Source organism: Rhinolophus sinicus, linkage group LG03 (genome assembly GCF_036562045.2).
Source record: "Rhinolophus sinicus isolate RSC01 linkage group LG03, ASM3656204v1, whole genome shotgun sequence".
Taxonomy (NCBI): Eukaryota; Metazoa; Chordata; class Mammalia; order Chiroptera; family Rhinolophidae; genus Rhinolophus; species Rhinolophus sinicus.
In genome coordinates, this window is record NC_133753.1 from 165116107 (window position 1) to 165141867 (window position 25761).

The window sequence follows — 25761 nt, forward strand, 5'->3', positions numbered from 1 at the left end:
TCTTTTCTCTGCATCTATTTAGATGATCATATGCTTTTTATCCTTCATTTTGTTAATGCGGGGTGTCATGTTGATTAATTTCCACATGTTGAACCATCCTTGCATACGTGGAATAAATCCCTCTTGTTCACAGTGTATGATCCTTTTAATGTATTGTTGAATTGAGTTTGCTAATATTTTGTTGAGGATTTTTGCATCTATGTTCATCAGGGATAATTGCCTGTAATTTTCTTTTTTTGTAATGTCCTTGACTTGATGTGGTATCATAGTAATACTGGCCTCATAAAATGAGTTTGGAAGTGTTCACTCCTCTTCTATTTTTCAGAGAGTTTGAAAAGGATTAGTATTAATTCTTCTTTAAATGTTTGGTAGAATTCACCAGTGAAGCTCTCTGGTTCGGCCTGGACTTTTCTTTATTAGGAGATTATTATTACTGATTCAACCTCCTTACTAGTAATTGGTCTGTCCAGTTTCCTATTTATTCATAATTATGTCTTGGTAGGTTATATGTTTCTAGGTATTTATCCATTTCTTCCAGGTTGTCCAATTTGTTGGTATATAATTGTCCACAATAGTCTTTTATGATCATTTGTATTTCTGTGGTATTAGTTGTGAGGTCTCTTCTGTCATTTATAGTTTTATTTATTTGCATCCTCTTTTTTTCTTGATTAAGCTAGCTCAAAGTTTGTCAGTTTTGTTTATCCCTACAAAGAACCAGCTCTTAGTTTCATCGATCTTTTCTATTGTCTTTTTAGTCTTTATTTCATTTAGTTTCACTCCGATCCTTGTTATTTCCTTCCTGCAACTACTTTAGGCTTGGTTTGCTGTTCTTTGCCTCCTTCCTTGAGGTATAAAGTTGGGTTATTTATTTGATATTGTTCTTTTTCTTAATATAGGCATTTATTGCTGTAAACTTCTCTCTTAGAATTGTTTTTGCCTCCTCCCTTATGTGTTGCTATGTTGCATTTCTATGTTCATTTGTTGCATGGTATTTATTGATTTCTCCTTTGACTCATTGGTTGTTTAGTAGCATATTGTTTAATATCCACATATTTGTGGATTTTCCAGTTTTCTTCTTGTAATTGATTTCTAGTCTCATACCATTCTGATTGGAAAAGATGCTTGATATGATTTCAGTCTTATTAAATTTATTAAGACTTGTCTTGTGGCCTAACATATGATCTATCCTGGAGAATGTTTTATGTACACTTGAGAAGAATGTGTATTCTGGTACTGTTGGATGGAATGTTGTGTAAATTTCTGTTAAGTAAGTCCACCTGATCTAACATGTCACTTAAGTCCAATGTTTCTTTATTGATTTTCTGTCTGGATGATCTATCTACTGTTGCAAGTGTGGTGTTGAAGTCCCCTACTATTCTTGTATTGCTGCCTATTTCTCCCTTAAGACCAGTTAATATTTGCTTTATATATTTAAGTTTTTCTATGTTGGAAGCATACATTTTTACAAATGTTATATCCTCGTAATGAATTGATCCCTTTATCATTATATAATGACATTCTTTGTCTCCTGTTACAGTCTTTGGCTTAAAATCTATTTTGTCTGATACAAGTATAGCCCTGCTTTATTTTGGCTTCCATTTGCTTGAAATATCTTTCCCATCCCTTTACTTTCAGTCTTTGTGTGTTGTTTAAGCTAAAGTAAGTCTCTTGTAGGCAGCATCCAATTGGGTCTTGTTTTTTTATTCATTCAACCACTCTGTATCTTTTGATTGGAGAATTTAGTCTATTTACATTTAAAGTAATTGTTGATAGGTATGGACTTACTATTGCCATTTTGTTTATTGATTTCTGGTTGTTTTGTAATTTCTTTCATGCTTTCTTCCTTTGTGACTTGATGACTTTGAATTCTTACTAAAGAGTTTTTCAGTTGTTTCTCTGCAAATAATATCTTCAGGTAATGTCATATGTAAATAATAATTTTATCATCTTTCCAAAACTGGTACCTCTATTATAATTATATACATATAATGCTGACTATTGATCTAAAGTGTTCAGTATTTTTCTTGTTAAATGACCAATTCTCCCTTCCCTGATTCCTTTCTAAAGGTAGTTTTCTGGCAAATTCAAGTATTAGAAAAAGAGGAACTTTAGAGTCAGACAGACCCTGAATTTGAGTCCTGCTCTGTCATACGCTAGTTAAGTGACCTCAAACAGGAATAACTGATATAAAGTACCATCACAGAGTAGTCATTTCTTGATTCCATTTCTTTTTCTTTCAAGTACTTTGCTCAAGTATAATGCTAGCTTTGAGGAAATTTGTAAAAACATTTTAACATTATTCTTCCAGAGACATTTGGTTTTTAGTAATCAACTTTTGGCTACTAATATTCATTTTCTGGTTGTCAGTTTTAATGTTTTTTCCCCCTCTCTTTTTCTCCTAGAGATAAGATTTCAGTTTCCGCAGCTGACTGGTGTGCTTACCCTTGCTTTCTTTATTCATAATTGTATTATCACTCTCTTAAAGAACAACAAGAACCAAGAAAACAATGTGAGTAATTATCTGAGGAATTGATTTTTGTTACTGGATCTTAATTTTTAAATTTAATCTGTAGAGCCGTGGTCAGCAAACTTCTTCTGTAAAGATTCAGATGGTAAATATTTTAGGCCTTGTGTGCCATGTAGTCTTTGTTACAACTACCCAACTCTACTGTTGTGGCATAAAGTAGCCATAGACAATATGTAAATAAATGATGGTGGCTGTATTTCAAGTAAGCTTTATTTACCAAAATAAACAGTTGGCCAGATTTTACTCATGAGCCATAGTTTCCCAACCTCTGCTGTAGAACAATCACTGAAAAAATAAAGAGGTATAGCTAATAGTCAATAGTGGTGATGAAATATTTAAAAATACCCAAGTGAGCTAAAAGACAGCAAAAAGAAAACAAAGAATAGATGGGACAAGTAGAAAACTAATAGCAACATAGTAGATTTAAGCCCAATAATATTGATAATTACATTAAATTAAAATGGTCTATACTGTAAAAGATATTGTCAAACTGATTAAAAAAAAACAAAACCTAACTATATACTGTATACAAGAAACTAAGTTTAAATACAAATATATACCATAAAGACACTAAACATAAAAAAGGTAGAGTGGCTGTTTTAATATCAAGGTAGACTTCAGAATAAAGAGTATTGCCAAGATAAAGAAGAACATTACATAATGATCTTTAGGGATCAATTCATCAAGAAGACATAATAATCCTAAAAATGTGTGCACCCAGTGACCGAGCTTCCAAATAAATGAAACAGCAGCTGTCAAAACTGAAAGGAGAAGTAGACAAAGCCACAATTACAACTGGAAATTTCATGATACCTCCCTTAATAATTGATAGAACAAATAGAAAATAAGTAAGGATATAGAAAACTTGAAAAACACTATCAACCTACTTGATCTAATTGACATTTATAAAAGTCTTCTCTCAAACAACAGCAGAATGTACATTCTTTTCAAATGAACATAGAACAGTTACCAAGAGAGACCATATGCAGGGTCATTGAACTAGTCTCAATAAATTTAAAAGGATTGAAAGCATACCAAGTATTTCTGTGACCATAGCAAAGTCAGAAATCAATAACTTTTGGGGGGGAAAAGAAAAAATTGGGAATTGACAAGTATGTGGAAATGAGACAACTTACTCCTAAATAACCAATAGGTCAAAGAAGAAATTGCAAGAAAAAACAGAAAATACTTTGAGATTACTGAAAATGAAGACACAACATAGCAAAACATAGGATGCAGCTAAAGCAGTGCTTAGAGGGAAATTAATAGCTATAAACACCTACATTAAAAAAGACGAAAAATCTCAAATCAATAACCTAACCTTCTACCTTAAGACACTGGAAAAAGAAGAACAAACTAAATCCAAAGCAAGAAGTTAACCACTTACTTAAGGTCTGTCTGCAGATTTTAAACTCAATTTGATAGCTTCTAACCATGTGACCAAAAATCATGATGAAGGTCTAATAGTGGTCTATATGATTGTTACTAAAATTCAAAGGAAAGAAGAGTTCACTGTGCCTGGGGATTCTGAGAAGGCTTCAAGTAATGTTTGGTAGTCATTAAGAAGGCAAAAATTGGGGGATAGCTCAATGGCTCAGTTGGTTAGAGTGCAAGCTCTGAACTACAGGGTTGCCAGTTCGATTCCCACATGGGCCAGTGAGCTGCGCCCTCCACAACTAGATTGAAGACAATGAGTAAGACAAACTAATTATGAGCACAATAAATAAGACAGACTAATTATGAGCACACTAAAAATATACATGAGTGTTTAAGATCGAATATGAGATTTCATTAAAATTGTGTTCTTCACTCCCAGATTCCCAGGTATGCAAGGTGTCCTCCTCTGTCATTATAGAGACTTTGGTAGTAAAGTTTGGGAAGCACAGCCTCATGGATAGAATGATCCACTGCATGAGAATACTACTTCACAAAATGGGTTTCTGGGGTATTTGGTATAAGTTGTCATAAAAGAACAGTTGCTTAGGATAGACAGGTTACTTAGTTGGCACCACGGTATACACTGTTAATGACATACACTATTCCTGTGAAGATGAAATAGATTTTATTCACTTTGCACACAGACTGCAAAGTGATAGTTGAGTTGCTTCCTTGTCTCCTTGTGGTAAACCCATGTGATGTTTTACAAAAATTGAGAATCAAGAAAGGAAATTGGCAAACAAAGGTGAAAGTGAAACAATGAAATAAAAAGTGATAACACTGGAAATGAAATTTGAATCAAACATAAATTGACTCATAAAACAAATATCTGATTGTGGAAATGTTGACACTGCTACCATTTGATATGCTGCCAGAGCAACTTAGGGAAGGTGAAATTATCAACATGAATGAGAAAAGTGATGAAAAGAATGAAGATGTCCCAGAGGAAGTTACACTGAAACTTCCCATTGAAGTTCACATTGAAAGAATTCTCAGAGATAATTCACTACATTGAAAGCACAACGGATGCAATGTTGGAAGTTGATGCAAACTTAGAAGAAATGAATATGACAGTTTATCAAGGCATGGAAAAGGTGCTTGCTCTGTATTATAATTATACCATGAGTGGGGAGAAGCACAGTTCAAACTACTCTTGGTAAGTTTTTACAAAGAAATAAAAAGTTTAATTCTCAATGTTTCTAATGTTTTACATTAGTATACTAAATAAATATTAGGTTTACTTTTTTTTTCATTTTCTTATACACTTGTAACTGACAATGAGTTTTTAATGTTTTGACAAATATTGGTAAAGGTCATGGAACAATCATACTTTTTCCCGTTGATCATTATGATTATGTTGCTCAGTCATTTTTTTTAACAATTGATAATCAGTTTATTAAAATAGTTTACATAAGCATCTGCAATGGTGACTTCAACCAGTCAATATGGATGGAAGTAATCTGCTTAATCTCTGAAGGACTGTGCAAGTCAGTGAGTCGCTGTGGATCTTCATCTGGAGCCGACTTTGGAAAATCTTAGAGTCTTTGACCCCTCACCACAATGATTTTTTCTCATAGTGACTCTCAGAGTCTTGGCAGGCATCCGCACTGGTCCTTTCACTTTGGGTGACAAGTTGAGATTCATTTCCTTTGTGTCTCTGATCAAGTCAGCATGCACCTTCAGGGATTTTATGTTGTGGCAGCTTAGAGTAATTCTCATTCGGTAAATGGCTACCTTTGGTTTTATGGGTGTCTTTCTGGAATCTGTAAGCCATGGCCGTGGCACAGCTTCCTGACCAACTTGTTCCTGGGTGAGAGCAAACAGCCCTGAGGCAGGAGCAGGGGCATGAGAACCTGAGCTCCTCCACACCTGCGGCCATATCTTACTCAAAGAGGTGTCCAAGCATTTTTACAGTCTCATACCACCACGCAAAGAGGGGACTGTCTGTGCTTAAGTTTCCGCTCCCTAAAATTCTTAAATAGAAATGCTTTTCTGGCAGACAGAGGGAATCAATCTGACTCACCCATTGAATCAGAAACTGTACAGTGCCTTTTTTGTTTCGTTTTGCCTGTCTTTATTTAGCTTTATACCCTGCTTAGTTCTTTAAAAAATGATTTGAGATGCTTTGTATCTTCATTTGTTATTAACTTTTTGCTTCATATGAATCTGTGTAGTTTACTTGACTATATACATCAGCAGAAGTTTTATGTAAATGTTTGGGGTAGGTCTATGTGGTCATTTTCTGTCACTTTTGTTAGTAAATGCTCCACTGGATAATATTTTCACTATGAATGGTATGTGGAACCAATTACAAACCATATTGAGAAGTAGAACATGCTCCCAGACCCACTTGTGCCCCATTGTAAAACCAGTCCTCATTCTGAGTTGGCATTCTTCTGTCGTTCGTTCTCTACTAAGCCCTGGCAGCCATTGCTTATTCATGAGGCCGAGCAGGTTACCTTATTAAATATATAGGATTCTTGACACATTACCAGTTCATGTTGTCACTTGTGCCTCTTTTTTAATCTTTGTTTTTTCTTTGAGCCTCATTTTCTAAAAGATAGCTTTTTCTACCATTTTCCATTAAATGGGCTTTTAAGAGGCTGTATGTCCTGGCCTAGTACAGTGATGGCTTGTGTTCAAGCCAGAGAATAGCAAAACCCACATGTGTGCATGCTATTCATAGGTGGCATGTTTCCCAGGACCGTGCTAAACTTCAGCTGTTTTTATATTAAAACAGCATTTCTGTTCATTAGAGTATTTGCAGATGAAAACAGATCTGCAACTTTTGCCCTAGTTCTACTGAATGTACATTTGGACTACTATGAAATAGAACTTTTTTGATTTTAGTATTTCTCTCGCATCTATATGTGTGCTGTATTGTATCTTTGGTTATTCATAACTTGTTACCTCTCTTTTCATTGTTTTCCTGGTTATTTATTAACTGTGACACAAATCAATTAGAGATGTCAGTTCTCCATCGTAATAGCTAAGGGCATGCAGTGTAAAGCCAGAGGACTTTGGTTTGAATATTAACTTCACCCGCTACTCACTTTGTAACCACAAACAAGTTTTGTAACCTTGCTGTGTAGTGTACTCATCTATAAAATGAAGAAAATGATTTACCTACATTAAATGAGATAATACATGTGATGTGCTCAGCATAGAGCCTAATACCTAGAAGCACTTAATAATTATGTCCAATGTAGTTATTATTTTTTATCTATGTTTACTGAGTTCCTACTATGTGCCAGGTGTTGTTCTGAGTATGGGGATAGAAAGATGAAAAGGACACAGCCCCTGTCTTCAGGGATCACATAGCCTAGTGGTCTAGACCAACTTAAATAAGAATAATTAAAATGCCAGCATGATACGAGAACTATTAACCTTGGCGACTTTGTCGGTGTCAAGGGACATTTTCTTTCCACTTGAGATCCTTCATTTTATGAACATGGATTACTTTTACAATAAAAGTTAATGATAATTGTCATTATGCTGTATTTGAGATATGTGTACAGTGCTCTAAGAATGGGGAAACTGTCTTATTGAGAAGCCCTTGCGTCTTAGCCTGTTCATCTTTGTCAGATTTTCCACATCTTTGCAGGAAGCCTGACCAAAATAATGTGGTGATCAGGTGGTATATAGGCTACAGACTGTCCATAAGATGGTAGCTTCCCTCTTTATGTATAGCTCTCTCTGACACAGCTGTGTTGGCTCCCAAGATTTTGCTTTTTACAGGACTACCTTGTTCTTGAGTGGCATTGGTAGGTTGAGGGGAGAATGACTTTGAAACATCATCGGAAACTACTACTTTTTGATAGGAAAATAAGAGTTGCTTTGTTCATTTCTGTTCATCTTATCCAAGACAGTCAGGCAACCCACAGGGTAACTAAAGTCTAGTCTCAGATGGGCCCTAGAGCTTCATGAACTAAAAAGGGAAACTTTGAAAACCGCCCCCCTGGAGGCTTGTTCAGTCTCTCCTTTCTCATTTGAGAAGGTTGGAACCAATATGCATATAATCCAGGTTCCTGTAGCTCCATAGGCCTATCCATTGAATTAAGGGTAAGGAATCCCTGGTTTGTTTTCAAGCTGATTGTCATCTTAGACCTGATTTTAGGATATCTCATAGCTTGTTACTTGCTTTTTAAATGAATTTATCAACGCTCAAGTTTATAACTTTTCAGCTATTGCTTTAGCCCATTTAAGGAGGAAAGTTGTCCAAACAATCAGAAATGTTCCCTAATACCAAATGTCCAGTTTTCTATTGTGTTATTAAACTAAAGTAAAATTGTATATAATTTTTTTCTTATCTGTTTTCTTAGCTTTCAAAGTAATTTGTGTTTAAAATGAAAAATGAATAGGCTTATTGCCATAATTTAGTTGTACTGAATTGTTTGGCCATAACTTTAGTGGTGATGAAGACCAGATTTGTGAGCTGTGGGATCTGTTCTGCTTGGATCTGACAGCTGGCTGCATTAAATATCTTGAATCTTTTTACTTTGCATGAGCCTGGGAGGCTAAGAGGGTGGGAACAGCAGTGGAAGAAAGCAATCCACTTTATTTAATGTTCTGCATTTGTTTACTAATTCCAGTAATAACATTGTGCAGCTGTTTGAACAGCTGCCTTTTAATTTCCTTTTGTTTACTGTTTAGGTTTATTAAGCTTGTCTTTAATACCTGCTTACTCTCTGCTCTTTAACTAGCTTTCCTTCTTTATTTAATATATTTTATTATGTACCAGTCTCTTTTGGTCTAGGCATGCTTTAATGATTTAATTTACTAAAAGAAAAAAAAATTAATTCTGTGGGTCATACAGAAAGTGACTTATTCTTGCTTTCTTGTTGTCCTTTAGTTTTATTATTAATATTTTAGTTAAATATTTTATAATTTGGTAAATAAATTACTTTTTGAAATTAAGTCAGAATTTCAATCATTTAAGGAGGAAAGCACTATTTATGTTAGCTTCCTAAGTTTGCCAATAGGTAGCTTAGTCTACATACTCCAGAATAGTAAAAAAAATGTCAGACTAATTGTAAAGTATGTGGATTTTGTTTTAATTACTTTGTGTGAACAAATGGGATACGTACACACACACACACACACACACACACACACACACACACACACTGAGCAAAAAAGATAAATCTTGTATTTATTTGTTAGTCTTCTTATTTAGCCTATTCAGGCAGACTTACTGCAAATTTATTCAGTATTGTGAGACTCGTGTTCTCTATTTACAGGTAAGGGATTTGTCCATTGCTTATATGTTGGTGACATTAACTTACCTCTATATTGGAGTCCTGGTTTTTGCTTCATTTCCTTCACCACCATTATCCAAAGATTGTATAGAACAGGTAAGGCTCTATGTACCTTCTCTGTGTGCTTGTTTTTACGTTTGTATTGGCAGAGCAGGCAGGGTAATACTGTAGCAAAATATAATGGTGACAGGACTGGGTTTGCATACCACCTCTACTTTTTATTCTACATGTGGGAATTTAAGCACCTTCCCCATCCTTTCTGGACGTCAGTTTCTTCTTTCATTAAATAGTATATACATTCACCATAGATTTTTAGATGGACTCTCTGAGAAAACCTACCTTAGGCTGTCATCTTGTGATACTCAAATAGGTGATTCCTATTACATGCATAGTATTTCTGTGTGGAAAAATGTCACTAGTAGTAGTCATGAATTTATAAAGCCTCCACAGCGAATACATTCACCTCCCTTATTTTTCAAAGCCCGGATCTAGAAATGTCCTGAATAAACTAGTGCCTCAGTTCAACAGTTCCTAACACTAAGTCTCACATTTCACTTTGGTACTACATGGCAGGTAGCAAAACAAAGACAGACTATTTGGCTGTTAAAAAGATAGAGGGAGAGACTGAGAGAAAGAATAAAAGAAACATTTTTTTTTTTTTACTAAAATGTTGCCATAAGTAATATTTCTTTGATTTGACCCATCATAAACTTAGGCATAGTGTAGTCTGTGGTTTAATGTGACTGCAGAATTTCTCACAAAAAAATAGCATTTCACAGGTAACTTTATTTCTGGTTGTAAAGAAATTTCTATAATAGAATATAGTGGAATATACAATGTGATTTATTACAGATGAATTATAAAGGTTATTTCAACATCATAGTGTTAATGATGTTCCATTTTTGTAAGAGAAATAGGTTTGAGTTACTGCTGTTATGATAGCTTGAAACGTTCTTCTATTGATTTCCTTGATTCCAGAACTTCTTTGGCAACTACATGTTTGCTGAAAATTCCCCTGATGTGAATAATCCCATATAAAGTCCACTCCCTTAGGAATAGGAATATCTATGGTATTTGTATTTGAAAGGGGGAAAAAACTGAGTGATTAACTATGTTTTTAGATGCCAAACTGAAATGGAGAAAAGATTCATGAAAGGAAATAGAAATAAATCCTTTTCTATGCAGTGATAGACTGTAAATAATAATGATACTTGATGATAGATATGCTCTCACTTTATTATGTAATCTTGACTTTGAAAGTGCTACAGTGCTTCAGAGGAGGCAAAGCAAGAGAGCTAATGAGGATGAAACAGCATTCAATTAAATTAGCCACTTAACTATATTCAAACAAATTTATGTTTATACCTTATGGAACGGGGCTTCTCAAATTATCTCTGTCATTGTTTTAATGTCAGATCAGTTGCAGACTCATCTTTGGTAAAATAGAATAAAAATGTGGCAATGTCAAATTTCTATAAAAGTTTCGAAACACTTACTTTCGATTTCTGTACTTAGCTCACTGAAGAATAATAGTTAAACAGTTCGTGGACAGGCACCAGTCCACAAATCACAATCTGAGTGTCACCTGTGTTCGAAATAAGCAAAAGACATTCCATTTTATAAGTTTGTATATATTGAATTTGATTTTTAACATTACTTCATTATCTTTCCTGTGTTAGAATTTTTTAGACAACTTTCCTAGCAGTGACATCCTGTCCTTCATTGCAAGGATCTTCCTGCTGTTCCAGATGATGACTGTATACCCGCTCCTAGGCTACTTGGCTCGCGTCCAGCTGTTGGGCCATGTCTTCGGTGACATTTATCCTAGGTAAGGGCTCTTCTCTTGACCCGCAAGATGTGCCAAGCAACAAATGACTGTGCAAACAGGTCAGTTTAAAATGTGACTGATCCTTTTGCTATGAAAGTTTGCCTAGTGAAAACGGTTACTAAGGATAGATCATTGGCGTTCTTTTCCCTGAAGAGCTTTAAAAATAGAAGACACTCCCTTGTCCAGAATGATTTAAAGTCAATTCCTTTCGGTGTAGTTATATTAAGTCTGATACCAGTTATATTTATCTTATGATGTAGTTGCTATTAACCTACACCTTGCCAAGAAGTTAATAGTATACAGAACCTGTGTTAGCAGTGTATGGCTAATGAGAAGCAACTTTTATTTTAATTATTAGTTACTGATATTTACCTGTATATTAACATTCATGCATTTTTACATGATAGTTATTTATAATTGAAGGTGAGATACATAACAAGTTTAAATTCTCATTTGCCTGTGCTGCTGTAACTTCTTATCTCTTATTTGTGATGGAGGAGTTGTGAGTCCAGACTAGTCACCCTCACCCAAGAGAAATTTCTATATGCTGCTTCAGGGTTTCCCTGAAACTTCCTTATAGACCCCTGATTAACTCCTACTCTTATATTCAATTTTATTATGGATTCATCCTAGTGAAAAGTACCTAGTCCTAACCTATTTTATTGGGAATAAATGATCTTAAACTTTTAAAAGCAAAAGTCAAGAGTTCTAGGTTTCTAGCATTGACCACAGCAGCAGCTACAGTTCCAACGTTGCTCATCTAGAAGACTGGATTTCAGTAAATATAAGATGGCATTTATACCCTGTGAGGTATTTACGTTCACCGAAGTAATATGAATACAGTGAAGTCATAGATGTAAAAATTCTGGGTAAATATGTTATTCCTGTTTTCTGCCCTTACTTTGCATAATGTTGGCTGTTAGAATGTTTTTTCTTCTTGGAAAAAGTGTGGAATTTCCCTTGTGTTCATATTACATTTCTTCCCCTACCACTAAGAACACACTATCATTTATCCCACAGTTATAAGTACTCTACAGACTTTGAAGCATACTTTTTGGTCTTGGGACCCCTTTACACTCTTCAGGTTTATTGAGGACCCCCAGGAATTTTAGTTTATATGGGTTATATCTATTAATATTTAACATATATAAAAATTAAAACCAAGAATTTTAAAAATATATAAATTTATATAATTTATTTATAATATATATAATTTATATAATATATAACTTATAAAAATATACAATTTATTTAAAAAGCAATAATAAAACCACTACTTGTTAACATAAATAGCATGTTTATGAAAAATAATTATTTCCAAAATAACTTTTGTTTTATATTTTCAAAACTCTTTAGTGTCTGATTTCCTAGTAGATAATTGGATTCTCCTATCTTTTTTTGCATTCAAACTGTTGTAATATGTTTTCATTTAAATATATGAAAAAAATACACCCTCACATAGACACATAGTTGGAAAAAGAAGGAGTACTTTTAATAACCTTTTCAGATATTATGGATATTCTTCTTTGATGCTAAACCTTGACAAGTGGTGGTTTCTTAAAAATTAGTTGAATCTGAAACTCAGTTACATTAAAACCCATTACTCCATCTTACACGTTGGATTTTTTACCCATGCATGATTTTGCAACATCATGTTTGGTCATTTGGAATATATTGGTTTACTGAGTTCCTCAGATCTTCCAAATATTGACACACTTCATTATACAGTTTCAAAACACACATTTGTTAGTGTCACCACCAGTTTCATTATAAAAGTCTCTAAATATTGGAAAACTGTCAAGCTCAGGGTGGCAGATACAAGTTCTCCAAAATTCTAATTTTTACTTGAAAGCTCAGATTTTAGCATTGGCAACGTAGACTACCAGTTGTTTTCCTTGAAATGACAAGTTCGTATCATTCATTTTCAAGAAAATGTCTGTCAGCTATCCAAGTCAAAGGGACCATAGTTTGTCTGCCTTTCAAGAAAAAAAACGTTATTTGGGAAACAGGGCTAGGCTGCCCTCCAGCTCAGTTACACGTACTTTTCCTCAAGACAACCATCGTACTTCAGTATGCCGTAGATGTGCTTAATTATATACTTCCTATTTGAGCACACTGAATATTTAAAAGATGTGTATTCCAAGCATGAGATTTAATACAACTAATAATTTTTACTCCTTTATCAAGGACAATTTTTAATATAACTTTTTTTAGGGGTGTTTTACAGTAAAGAATACAGTCTGTAGAATAGAGACAGTTGCTACTGCCCCTGTCCATGCTAAGGGGCCAGCAGTTTTGCCCAACATTGCTTTTGCAAAGCAAATAATGTCTTGTATGATTATAGAAATAATTTTTACTTCAGGGACTTCCTGAAAGAATATTGAGAACTTCCCTGGGGTTCGTGGTTACACTTTGAGAACCACTACTTTGGAAAATACACAAAGTTGTTTCCTTTTACGATACAGGAATAACAAAGGCCTAGCCAATGTTTCAAAGGTCTGAAGCAATTTTAAGGTTGGAGTTTCTGGATAAATAGTAAGATCTGGAAGTCTGAATATCTTTCTTCAGGGTGTATGATTAACCACTTATTTGTGTAAATTATTTTTCTTATTTTTAATTCTCTTTGTAATTTTTATCTGGGATTAATTAACCTTTAATAACTTGGGCTCAAAAGTTATTTTCATGGGTCAGTTAGGCTTTTAAGAATCATGCTTTTGGGAAATGGAGTTATTTCTTGAGGATCAGATTTCATCTACTTGATTTTTATTTGTGTCTAAATTGACTCCTAAGACCTTGAATTGTTAACATCTAGTTCAAGTGTTTAGTAAATATTCTATTTATGGTGACTACTGAATAGCTTTAAATGGCCAAATTTGAAAAATAAAAAGCTGCCCACTTTGCCTTTTCCTTAATATAATTTATTTTTCTAATTATAAAAGTAAAATAAACACTTTAAAAAAATATTCTAAAATATAGGAAATTTGTAAAATATAGAAAAGAAGAAAACTTACCCCAAATTCCAAATCTTACCACAATCACTACTACCTTTTTAGTGTGTTTCCTTCTGATAGTTTTTCAAATGTTTTCAGATTTTCTAGTGGAGTAAAAAAATCTAACTAGCTTTTTTCCAAGTTACCTAGCTCGATTTTTACCATCTAGGTAACAATGATAAGCATTTTAAATAATTTTTCATGTATCCCATCAAGTAAATTGGTACCTTGCTGTGTATCTAGGATACTTCTATTTTTCTAGAAATATCTTTGTGATAATAGCTTTTTCATGATTTGATTATTTTCATAAGATATTCCATGTGGAATTATGGATCAATACTCATTACTAGTTTGATACACATTACTAGTTTGCTCCTACAAAACTTAACTTATTTATATAATTGCACAAAAGGTCAAGTGTCCCATCCCAGCATCAATTACTATTGTTGCCTTCTATTTTTGCTGTGATTTTATTGTCAAGATTAAGACATTCTGAATTTAAAGATGTTAATAATGAATTTTATTCTTATATTAATGGTTATAATTTGCCTGTTTTTATATTTTTTCTTTCCTCCAAACTCTTCAACTTCTAGCATTTTCCATGTGCTGATTCTTAATCTAATTATTGTGGGAGCTGGAGTGATCATGGCCTGTATATACCCAAACATAGGAGGAATCATAAGGTACTATCTGTAAGGGAACTGTGCCCCTTCATATAGTGTCTTTATTTTTATGCTTTTCCTGTTATTGTTGTTGTTTTAATTTAGTTGTGTGAAATTTCAGTATTTAAAACTGGTAATATTCACATGTAGTTCTCTGGTGTCGGTTAAGGTGCTCACTACCTTCTATTTCTGCTTATTTCTAATTCTAGAAGCTCCATTATCCCTTAGCTTTAAGCATATATTCCTTTCTCTTTTTCTTATCATTTTCTACTGTATTCCTTTCTCCTTATCCAAAATAAAAAGTAACTTTTAATATATAACATATTATATTGGGGTACCTGGGAGATCTCTTGCATATCAAGGCTATGTCCTAACTTTCTTAATCCATTTCTACTCAAGAACATGTTTCAGTGTCAGTTGTAGTCAGAAAGTAAGAGTTTAGATAAGAGTTTAGACCTTGGGTGGCTCTTTCCTTAATATCCTTTTTCTAAAAACATTGTGAAGTAGTTTGGGAATAAAGTTGTGACCACAAAGTCTCGTGGAAGACTGGGGTTTACACTAATGTGATTTCTCTTACTTGACCTATAGAAAGCAGGGCTGAATCACTTTTTTTGAAGACCTTACTGAAGAAAATAGCAAGAAATTAAAGGGGAGATTATTAGCCTGATGCTTATTGAATATAATAGACTTACAAGTTCCTATTAAACCGTTCTTCAAGAAAACGGAGCATAGGGAAAAGGAGGAGAAAGTACAGGTTCCTCTATCAGTCTCATGTTTAGGTATTTTTGTTATTATCTTTGATAATTATGCTGAATGCCACGGAGGCGCTCATCTGTTCTCATTCTTAAGCAGATGCTAGCAGTCCTTTAAAAACTCAGAATGCATAATTAGTTTATAAAAGATCAAAGATAGAAGCCTATCTCCAGATGTTTCTGAGGAAGTAGCCACAATCACGGAGACTCAGAGGAAATATGGAGATTTGAGAGATGAATAAAAATCTCTTTGTCAAGCAGATGTCATAAAGATGAACAGGAAGTAAAATGTTTTGAACTCAAATGCTTTATGCCAACAACAGATGAATCAAAAATAATTTTGTTATATCAGACTAAAAAGGGTTTAAATTATACTGTATTTACCTTAATTGTAAATCAAAAAAAGCAAAATGCAAGATGAATATTAACCCTAAAAGCTTTTATTTTGCAGATATTCAGGAGCAGCATGCGGCCTGGCCTTTGTATTCATATATCCATCTCTCATCTATATAATTTCCCTACACCAAGAAGAGCGTCTGACATGGCCCAAATTAATCTTTCATGTTTTCATCATCATTTTGGGCCTGGCTAACCTAATTGTTCAGTTTTTTATGTGAAATACTCGACAGTGTTCTCAAGATCTTTCATGGGATTTTGAACTTTGACACCAGTTCCACATAAATTCTCTTGTAAATGCTGTTGTTGCTGTAATTCTAAATGTTTTCCTAAGATAATTTGAAAACAAGAGAAATAGTGATCCATCAGTAAGTAATGTCAATTAGAGTGGGGAAAGGGACAATAAGAATGATCTTTGTCTCTACCTTTTTCATATTCACTCACCTCTTTATTCTCATTGTCTTTTCTGAGTAGAAAAGGAAAAATCATGCTGTGGGTTGGTAGATATAAGGTGGGTGGGTTTATTTTAGCTACAATAAAGATTCTCAGGGTGTCACACAGGAGGGTATGGCCAGATCCTGTTTCTGTTTTATGTTTTGATATATTCACTTTAATTTTACTTGCTAGACCATTTTTGCAGTTTGCCCAAACCTTTACTGTTTGGGACAGTAAACCAGATACCTCATTTAAAAAAAAAAGGTCTCCATGACATCAGTGTTAATAGAGTGAATTTTTGACTATGTCCTCAATCTCTATTAGGAAGGAAGGAAGGAAAGAAGGAAGAGAGGGAGGGAGGGAGGGAGGAAGGAACCTTGTCAGTACAGGCCCCATAGTCATGAAAAGTATATAAAATAAGTGAACTAGGAGAGTTTGTTGCTGTCTGACTTCTCTTTTGTTTCTAATCCAGTACCAGTGATTTAGGTTGAAATTCTAGTTTCCTGGCCAGATTATTTTGCATAGGGACAAGTGTGATCAGCGGGGGGTGGAGGGGTGGGGTGGGGGGAAGGTCTTTTGCTTTTCGGATTTCTGAGCATTGAATAGGATGCCAGAGAGGAAGAATGTAGGAAGCATGGCTGAGAGGGATACATGAGGCCCTACAAGGGAAACAGGAAGTAGAGAGGGGGCCAGGAAAAGTGAGGGGTGGAAGTGGTTTCTTTACTACAGGAAAGGATTAATTCTGTCTGAGGTATGACTTCTGAAGGAGACCTACCGCCCCCCTACTTCTGTAACCGGCAGGGTAGAGGTTAAATCCCCAAAAGAAAGCTCCTTGGATCTGAGGAAAGGATTAGGGAACCTGAATTCTTGGAATTAACAGTCTCCTCTCTTTCATTCAAACTAAAAACTAAACCAGAATCGCAATGCATGTCTTCCATGTAACCGCCTCAGTGATCTACTGAAAAAGTTAGATTTCTCTAATTTCAGGCTTACATTAAAAAGCATATTGTGTTACTACACATCTCACATCCCAGAATACTGTGTAGTTTTGTGTTATTTCCTTCCTTTAAGAAAGATGAGTGAAATAGTTTTTTTTAACCTAGTAGAGAGCCCCCGATTTGTGGCCAGCTATAATTACTTTCAGCAAAGCTTTCAGTCCAGTCCATAGATGCATACCTATGTTGATGAACTATATTTCCTAAAGCTCTTTTCTTAAAAGTCTCATAATGAAAATTCTCAAGCATACAAAAAAGTAGAGAAAATAATATGCTCCCCCGCATATACCCATCCCCTAGATTTAGTAATTAGACTGCTGTATTTTTTTTTACCTATCCCCCTTTTTTCTTTTCCACTGAAATATTTAAAGCCAGTCTCAGATGTTATGTTGTTTCTTCTCTAAAAACCTTAATATGTACTAAATAGCCTTTTGAACTTAGTTACATTTATTGATGGAGACAGTCTCGAAAGTGTTTGTTAGCAGAAACTGCTGATAGAAGTTGGATTAATTAGAAAATTCTGCATTAGGTGTGTGGATTTATGGGTTAACCACTCTTAGAATAGGAGTATGATTCATGGAGAAAGTGTGTCTCTCCTTGCTTGGAAGTCCCTGTATCTTTATGACTTCAGACTCTTGTTCAGTTAGAAGAAACATAGGAATCAAAAGCTAGGTAGCTCCTTGAGAGATCCTCTATGCTTAATCCCTGTTTATCCCTACTTGCCTTCTTGTCCTTAAAAACCTGAGAAACAGAGTTTTTATTGCCTCTTTTCATATATACTTGAACATTTCAAGTATATATGAATTCAAATATACTTGAATATTTTTACATGGAAAAGTATTTTGATGTATTTTTGCCCATTTAATGATCAAAGTAAATATGACAATGAATGTATTATTTACTGAAGTAAAAAGCAATGTGGGTATTTGCTTTAAATAGACTTGATAATTCTTGAAAAGACTTGATACTTTCTTTAAAAGACTTGATAATTCAGAACTTCCAAAATCTTCCCTTGGACTTATGCTGAATGACTTTGTCCTCTTTCGTTTCTTGTCATGATCACTTTGCCCTCTTTCATGTCTTGTCCTGAAACCAACTCCTCTGGCCTGTGTTTTCGCTTGGTCAGAAACTCTGTGTGGGTGTGTGTGTCCTGGCTCACACATTAGTACGATGATTTATGAACTCATTGAGATCCCATTATAATTCATTTTAGGCTTTCTCTATTGTGATCTCTTTGGATTTTCTAATTAAATTTCTTTCACTTTTTGCTCTGATACAGTTTGAATTTAGCTTATTTAACACACAACTGAGGACATCATAAAATTAAAAGAGGGTTTTTTTAGAAAAGTCTTCCTTAAAAAGGCCCATGGATGAATATGTGGTATGTTAACACAAAGTCAAAATGGACAAAGAAATGTCCTTTGACATTTGACACCTATGGATGATCATCCAAAATCAGTTTCATCATCATATCCAAAAAACATATTGGAGTAAACAATAAACTTACTCACAAAAAGGGCCTATATTAAAGGGAGATATTCATTTTATTTACATTAAATATATTTTCCAAACACAATATACCTACTATATGTAGAGGTAAGAGAGTTTTTTGTTACTACTTGGACTTCATTAGGAGAATTGTTGATCTGTATTTTGACTTACTCATTTCCATAAATAATTGAGTAAACTATGTTTAGTGCTTTGGAGGAGGCAAAGATGTATAAGACATCATTCCTATCATGAAGGAAATTTTAATCTAGGAAAGAAATTATGTATATAGCTAACTATAATGCAAGGGACTATTAGAGAAAGAAAGCGACCCTTCCAGTTGGGATCTTCAGGGAGGGCTGGTAAAGGAAGCAAGTGGAGTGGTGACACAGCAAGGACCATTTCCACACTTCTAATTATGGTCCAAAATTTTAGATATTTGATGCATTCACCATCATATGGGATCTTGTAAAATGTAATTGCTTTTATTTTGGCAACTTTCCTCTAAGATAAATTTTATCAGAAGTGTTAAACTGCTTCTGATACCATTTATTGTTCTCCGCATTTTTAACCTGGGAAATAATTAGTAGCACATTGGGCAGTACAAACAAAGAGTCTACAAAATTTTCTCTCCAAAGATTTATTGAAATAGCAGTATTCAAAATGTCAAATGTTTGAGCTCATTGATAAGAGCAGAAAATTTTGATGCTGCATGTTTTCTTTACAAAGCACTGACCTATTGCTTTTTATTGATAGAATCTGGTAGTGGTGGTTTGTTTTCTCGTCCCAATCTGAATGTCCAAAACAAAATCCGAATCTAGCTGACACCTAAACAATAGAATGATACATGAGTTTGTGATCCAAAGTGAAATGTGCGCGAGACGGCCTGGCTGGCCCCAGTTTCACAGCGGACTGCCCCGCCGTCTTCACTTCAGATTATGTAAACATGTCTTGCAAAACAGCTCTGACGGGAACCTCATAACCTAAACAGTACTCTCTGAAATGTAATTTGTTGTTTTTTTAATATAAAAGAAGAAATTAAATCAAAATTATTTTGAAGAAAAACAACTGTGGGATTTTGTTTAATTGAATTTTGCCAGGAAATGCTATTGTCGGGTAGCACTTGACCCCAGGGCAAAAAGAAGCTGAACTTCATCTTTTACAGGGTCAAACTTCTCAAGTGACTTCACATGTGTCACATTAAGTCACTCAAGTGACTCCTGCATCTGTCACATCAGGCCATAAGGAGCCCTCCCTAGTGTTCTTATTCTGGAGAAAGGTACAGGCTATCTTAACCAAAACCTAAAATGATCATCCCTTTTTGACAATAAACTGTTGTGACCTCTCCCTTTGTGAACATTTCAGAATGAATGTGACACTGCCGATAAGTATAGCCCAGCTTCTGGCAGAGCTTGGGGTCATAATCGTCCAGAGCCATTTAAGGCAATAAAGAGCTCTAATTTTCTGTCTTCCCTAAGTAACGTTTTCCCCATTGTCCTATATTTCCCAGCTCTTCTGCAAAGATAAAATAAGGCAGTCTTTTAAAAGTCCATTCTCCTTACTCCTCTCAGGCCATAAACTACAGGACTGTGGAATAAGGATTGGAAAGAGCACACTCTCCAGATTTTTCCTCCTGTGGCCCTTTCTTAATCCCAAGTAATTCAGTCATGTTTGGTCATAGCCAGCACTTAATATACACATATTTAGTTAATCAATTAATGAGGCAAGATTCTACTTTAATGGGAAACAACAAGTTAATTGCTGTTTTCTAAGATTTTGTTCCATATCTCAAAACAAAATTGTTCAGTCAGGTTCAAGATTAGTCCCTCAGTTAATATGTAAGAACTTACTGGATGCCACACACTATGCAAAGCACAGAGCATACAGTGGTGAACAAATTGGATGCAGCTTTGGCAGTTTAGCATCCTTTGCCCACGCTCCTGAGCACTGGCAGCTGGTCATTTTCACTAAGTGCCACTAAATTGCCAGGCTTTGACCCTTTCCCTGTTGAATGCTGTGATGACTCCACATCATACACATTTTCCAGGGATGCCTGTAGGATAGGGGTGCAATAACTGCGACTTTGCAAAGTGAGCCATGTTTATCAAGATAAAACTTTTGTAATCATAGGACATTTATTTATATCTTCATAAAATTAAGTAGATATGTGGACAAAAACTGAAAGGGGCCACAGAAGAATGAACATGACTGACCTGTTGAGGTGATGAGATTCTAGGTGAATCATTTATGTTTTATTATTTGCATGACAAGTTTTCCAAAACACGAGGATAAATCATGGAAAAGAAGGTTTGTGGAAATAAGTCTCCACTCAACCCATGAAGTAAAGACCAATCTATAAAGAACCTTTGGGATGGGTGAGAGAGATCGTTGATTACGGGGGCAGATCCAGCTTTTGTGGGGCCTAAAGTTTATATAATTTTGTGTTCCCTTTTAAAGAAAAACACACAAAACTAGGAAGGCGCCGGTATAAGTGAGGAGCCCTGAATAGCTTCTTGAGCTATAAAGTAAATCATCCACAAACTGCTGCAGGGGCGGGGGATTTAGAAGGCTGAAGGAAGTGTAATGAAGAAAAATTTGGGGCACTCTGATACGTCAAGCTTTGAGTGTCTCTGCTACCTTTAAGAACTACAACTTTTACCAGATCTGAGCTTTTATTTCTAGAAGAGTCTAACTGGATTTAGCAAAATAGCAAGGAGTACAAATTCAGTAATGGTTAATTTGGGATCAAAACAGGAATTCTTTTTTTTTTTTTTTTTTTTTTAAGATTAGAGTTTTTACTTGGGGATAGGTCCTACACTGTTTTTTGGTTTTTGTTTTCTTTTAATTTTTATAGAGATAATAAAGAGTTCAAAGAATACTGTTTAATGGTCAAATAGCTATTTGATGAATCTTAGGTATGAGGAACTGTTTAATGGCTCTTGCAGTAAACAAGTTATCAAGAGCAACATTAAAGTAAGGCAACTTTTATTTATTTATACTCCAGACAGGATCTGTTTCTACTACACTAAAGTAAAATCAATTTTTCAGGATTAACTTACTTTTTTTTTTTTTTAGAGAATAAATTAGAAATTCATGACACTTAAGGAAACTAAAACCATTCAAATAATTACCCCTTGGTGCCACATTACAGTCCTTTATTGTATGTAGATAAAGCCTAATCTAATCCAGCGCAGTGAACTTTTACTTATTGTCCTAGATTTGGAAATGCAAATATAGAGTTATTCTTCCCAATGCTGCCAGAATTCTCTTTAATTGATATGCCATTGACTACATCTCTCCTCTTTAAAATCCTTCAGTTCTTCAATAGAAAACTGGCCAAGGGTCTTACAGCTCTCAAGAGGAAAAACTACAGATAAACATGAAGAGAAAAAAAGTTCAGAGTTGAACTACTGATGCATGCTAATGGATAACCTTAAAAACATTAAGTTAAAGAAGCCAGACACAAAAGACTACACATTGTATGGTTCCATTCATATGAAATGTCTAGAAAGGGCAAATTTATAGGAACAGAAAACAAAACTGGTTGCCTGGGACTGGAGGTGGGAGCAGGGATTAACTGTAAATGGGTATGAGGGAACTCTCTAGGGTAATAGAAATGTTTTAAAGTGGACCATGGTGATGGTTACACAACTATATAATTACTAAAATCATTGAGTCTGTATACTTACACTGGTTGAATTTTATGGTATATACATTATCCCTCACTCAAAGCTGTTTTTAAAATATTCATCCTCACTAGCCGAAAAGGAAACATAATTTAAAATGCTTTCTACTTGTCCAATACTAAAACAATAATAATACCCTGGCAGAAGTGTGGAAAATGGGCACACATACAAGTGGTAGGTGTAAAAGCGGATCCAGAGTTTCTTCAGGTAATTTGGCAATATGCATATGCACAACGCCTCAAGGTGAGGCTTTGACTTGCTTCCAGAAGTGTATCCTAATGAAATAATTGGACAAGTATGAACATACATATTCATATGTTCATCCCTTTATTATTTATAATGGAAAAATCAGAAACAACCTAAATGTCCAACAGTAGATACATTATGGAATATCCATCTATGGAATACTGTGTAGCTATTTTGAATGATGATGCGAATGTATATATGTAATGTCAAAAAGATGTTTATAGATATGAGTGAACAGAGATCATAATTAAATATGTGTAAAATGTAAGACATCTGTTTATACAGTCATGTGCCTCTTAACGATGGGGATATGTTCTGAGAAATGCATCGTTAGGCGATTTTGTCATTGTGCGCACACCATGGAGGGCACTTACCCACACCTAGACGGTACAGCCTACCCCACACGGAGGCTCTATGGTACAGCCTACTGCTCCCGCGCTACAGGTCTATATGGTGTGTTACTGTAGAAAAAAACACTAGAGTAAACCAAGCACAAGAGAAAATGATGCAATCAAGAGACTGTAAACACGAGATGTATGAGGCTGCTACTGGCGTAACATGACATGCTGTTGTACAGCAAACTTTTTTTGTAAGTAGAAAATACACTCCAAAATAACAATAAAAAGTATAGTATAATAAATACATCAACAAGTAACCGTCATTTATTGTTATTGTCAAGTATTGTATACTGGACACAATTGTACGTGCTATAGTTTTATACAACTAGCAGCTCAGTAGGTCTGTTTACACCAGCAGCACCACAAACACGTGTGTAAAATGTTGCGCTATGATATTATGGTGGCTACCACGTCACTAGGTGATAGGAATTTTTCAGCTCCATTATAATCCTAAGGGACCACTGTTGTAGTGTGGTCTGTCATTGACCGTCGTTATGTGACACATGATTGTACATATATAAAAGTCGGGACATTTATATAACAAATATGAACATTAGGTATCTCTGGGTGCTAGGACTATTAGGTGTTTATTTTTTATTTCATGTTTATCTGCATTTTCTAAAGCTTTAAAGTAAAAATGTATCATCTTTTGTGAGGAAAAGCAATAAAAGTTGTTTCTTAAAAAAAAAGTATCTTTCACTGACTTCCCATCACTTCAAGCTAACTATAAGGTTCTCTTTTTATATTATCCTGTGGACCCTTACACACAATAGTACTTTTAATGTTTATTGATTGATAAAAATAATGACAAAAAGTTACTGTACCTTTTATAGCACTTATATATAGCTTTGAATATATTATTACAGTATATACAGACATTTGAACAAGTACACACACTTCATGCTTGCTTATTCAGTCTACAGTACAAAACTCTGAAACAATACTAGTCTGCAGTTTGGGAGGGACCAACCTAGAGAACAAAGTCTAAAATACTTAAGCTTGGTATCCAAAGCCCTTTTGCAATCTTCATACCTTTCCACCTTCATCTAACACCGATTCACTCAAAACTATTTGTTATTCTCTGACGGTCCATACATTTTTATTCCATCTGCTTTTGTACATGCTATGCTCTAAGCCTGGAATGTCCCTTTTCCTTTGTACATTTGACAAGCTTTTATCTTGCAGGACATTGCTTGAAAATCATCTATCTTAACTACCTCCCAAATAATTTGGGTGCTCCCTTTTCTATGCTCTCCAGCACTTCAGACATGCTTTTATTGTTTCGTTTATCACATTGTATTGTAATGACTGGCTTGTATATATTTCCCCAGCAGGATGACGACCTTCATCTTTGTATTCACTGGGTTTAGCACATTGCAACAGAAGAGGTCCTTGCAGAAAACCTCAGTCAGATGAGTACCTGGCGAAAGACCCGTCCTAGTCCTTAACACACTTGTAATCTAGTTAGGGAGACAGATAATGTCTAATACACGATTAGCCCAAAATAAAAGATGGCAATGAGCACACAGAGAAGATAAGATTAATTTTGATGGGGTGATTAGAAATTGTTTCTCAGAGTTGGGTCCATTGAATTAGACTTATTTTGACAAGCATAGAAAGAAGACTAAAAGCCTGAGTCCCTTGCTAGACTTTAGAAATTCTTTCCACGGAAAAGTGGGGATGACTCACCAGTTACTGCCTGAACTTCCAACTCTCCAGCTATCCTCAGCACTAGCTGGCCCAACTTTCCTCTTACCTCATTGTCAAAAATCACTGACAATAAATTTCCTTGTTAGGATGCTGAGTTGACACTCTAATCTGGCACAGAGTTTGCTTACCTGGCCAGATAATGTGTTTGGGTGGTAAGAAAAAAATGCTAGGTGAGGCACAGAACTGGTTTCCAATTTTGGCGCTGCCATAGACTCACTGAATGAACTTACTGTATGACACATACCATACTTCTTGATCCTCAGTTTCTTCTTTTGCAGAATAGGGTTGGTTATAATACTGCCTCTCTTACCTAATTCGTAGATTTTAGGACATTGTATGTAAAAGTGCTTTATTAAACTGTGATACACTGTACAAATACTCAGTTTTAGGATTATGTCATTACATTCCTGAAAATACTTCATGGAATTGGCCAGACCCCTTCTAAGGAGTTTTACAGCTTACAAGGAGAAGCATGGCAGTGGGCTGGGAAAAGAAATCTTATGTCCCTTGTACAATCAGATCAGTGATTTTCAAGTGGCTGTGGGTGGTAAAACACCCGGAAATCACAGACACAAAATATTGGTGTATTTAATTATGTCAAACAAGTTAGATTATTTAGTCCTAATATTATTGGCAAAACCACGATTGTATTACATGCATATACGAAATACTGGAGATACCCTACCCCCCAGTTATTGCCTCGGTTTAAGCCCAAAGTTGGGTTACTTGAGCTCTTTACTCACTACAGTAGTTAACATTCTCCAGAGGGGAAAAAAAAAAACAATATGAGAGAGAGAGAGGGAGAAAGAGAATTTAAGGAATCGACTTGTGATTTGTAGGGGTGGCAAATCCAAACTCTACCGGGCAGGCTTTCAGGCTGGAAGCCCAGGAAAGAGTTGATGTAGCAGCTTGAGTCTGAAGGCAGTCTGCTGGCAGAATTCCCTCTTCCTCAG

General features: G+C 35.0%; 1 protein-coding gene and 1 pseudogene across 7 annotated transcripts in view; one reads left to right on the forward strand and one right to left on the reverse strand.

Moving 5' to 3' along the window:
• The window catches only part of SLC38A9 (solute carrier family 38 member 9), a 70722-nt gene extending 46935 nt beyond the window's left edge, over positions 1–23787 (forward strand). For 3 of the 7 annotated variants that reach the window (XM_019743176.2, XM_074328941.1, XM_074328942.1), the window contains 5 exons: positions 2403–2509; positions 9205–9318; positions 10902–11050; positions 14634–14723; positions 15906–16275. In XM_019743176.2, the coding sequence (XP_019598735.1) occupies positions 2403–2509; positions 9205–9318; positions 10902–11050; positions 14634–14723; positions 15906–16071 (626 nt within the window). In that variant the 3' untranslated portion in view covers positions 16072–16275. Of the gene's footprint in view, positions 1–2402; positions 2510–9204; positions 9319–10901; positions 11110–14633; positions 14724–15905; positions 16276–21225 lie in introns of those variants that run through there. The other 4 variants (XM_019743214.2, XM_019743204.2, XR_012495143.1 and 1 more) reach the window with 4 other exon arrangements.
• On the reverse strand, positions 4445–5991 carry LOC141570464 (small ribosomal subunit protein uS10-like; annotated as a pseudogene).
• Positions 23788–25761: the final 1974 nt, after the last annotated feature.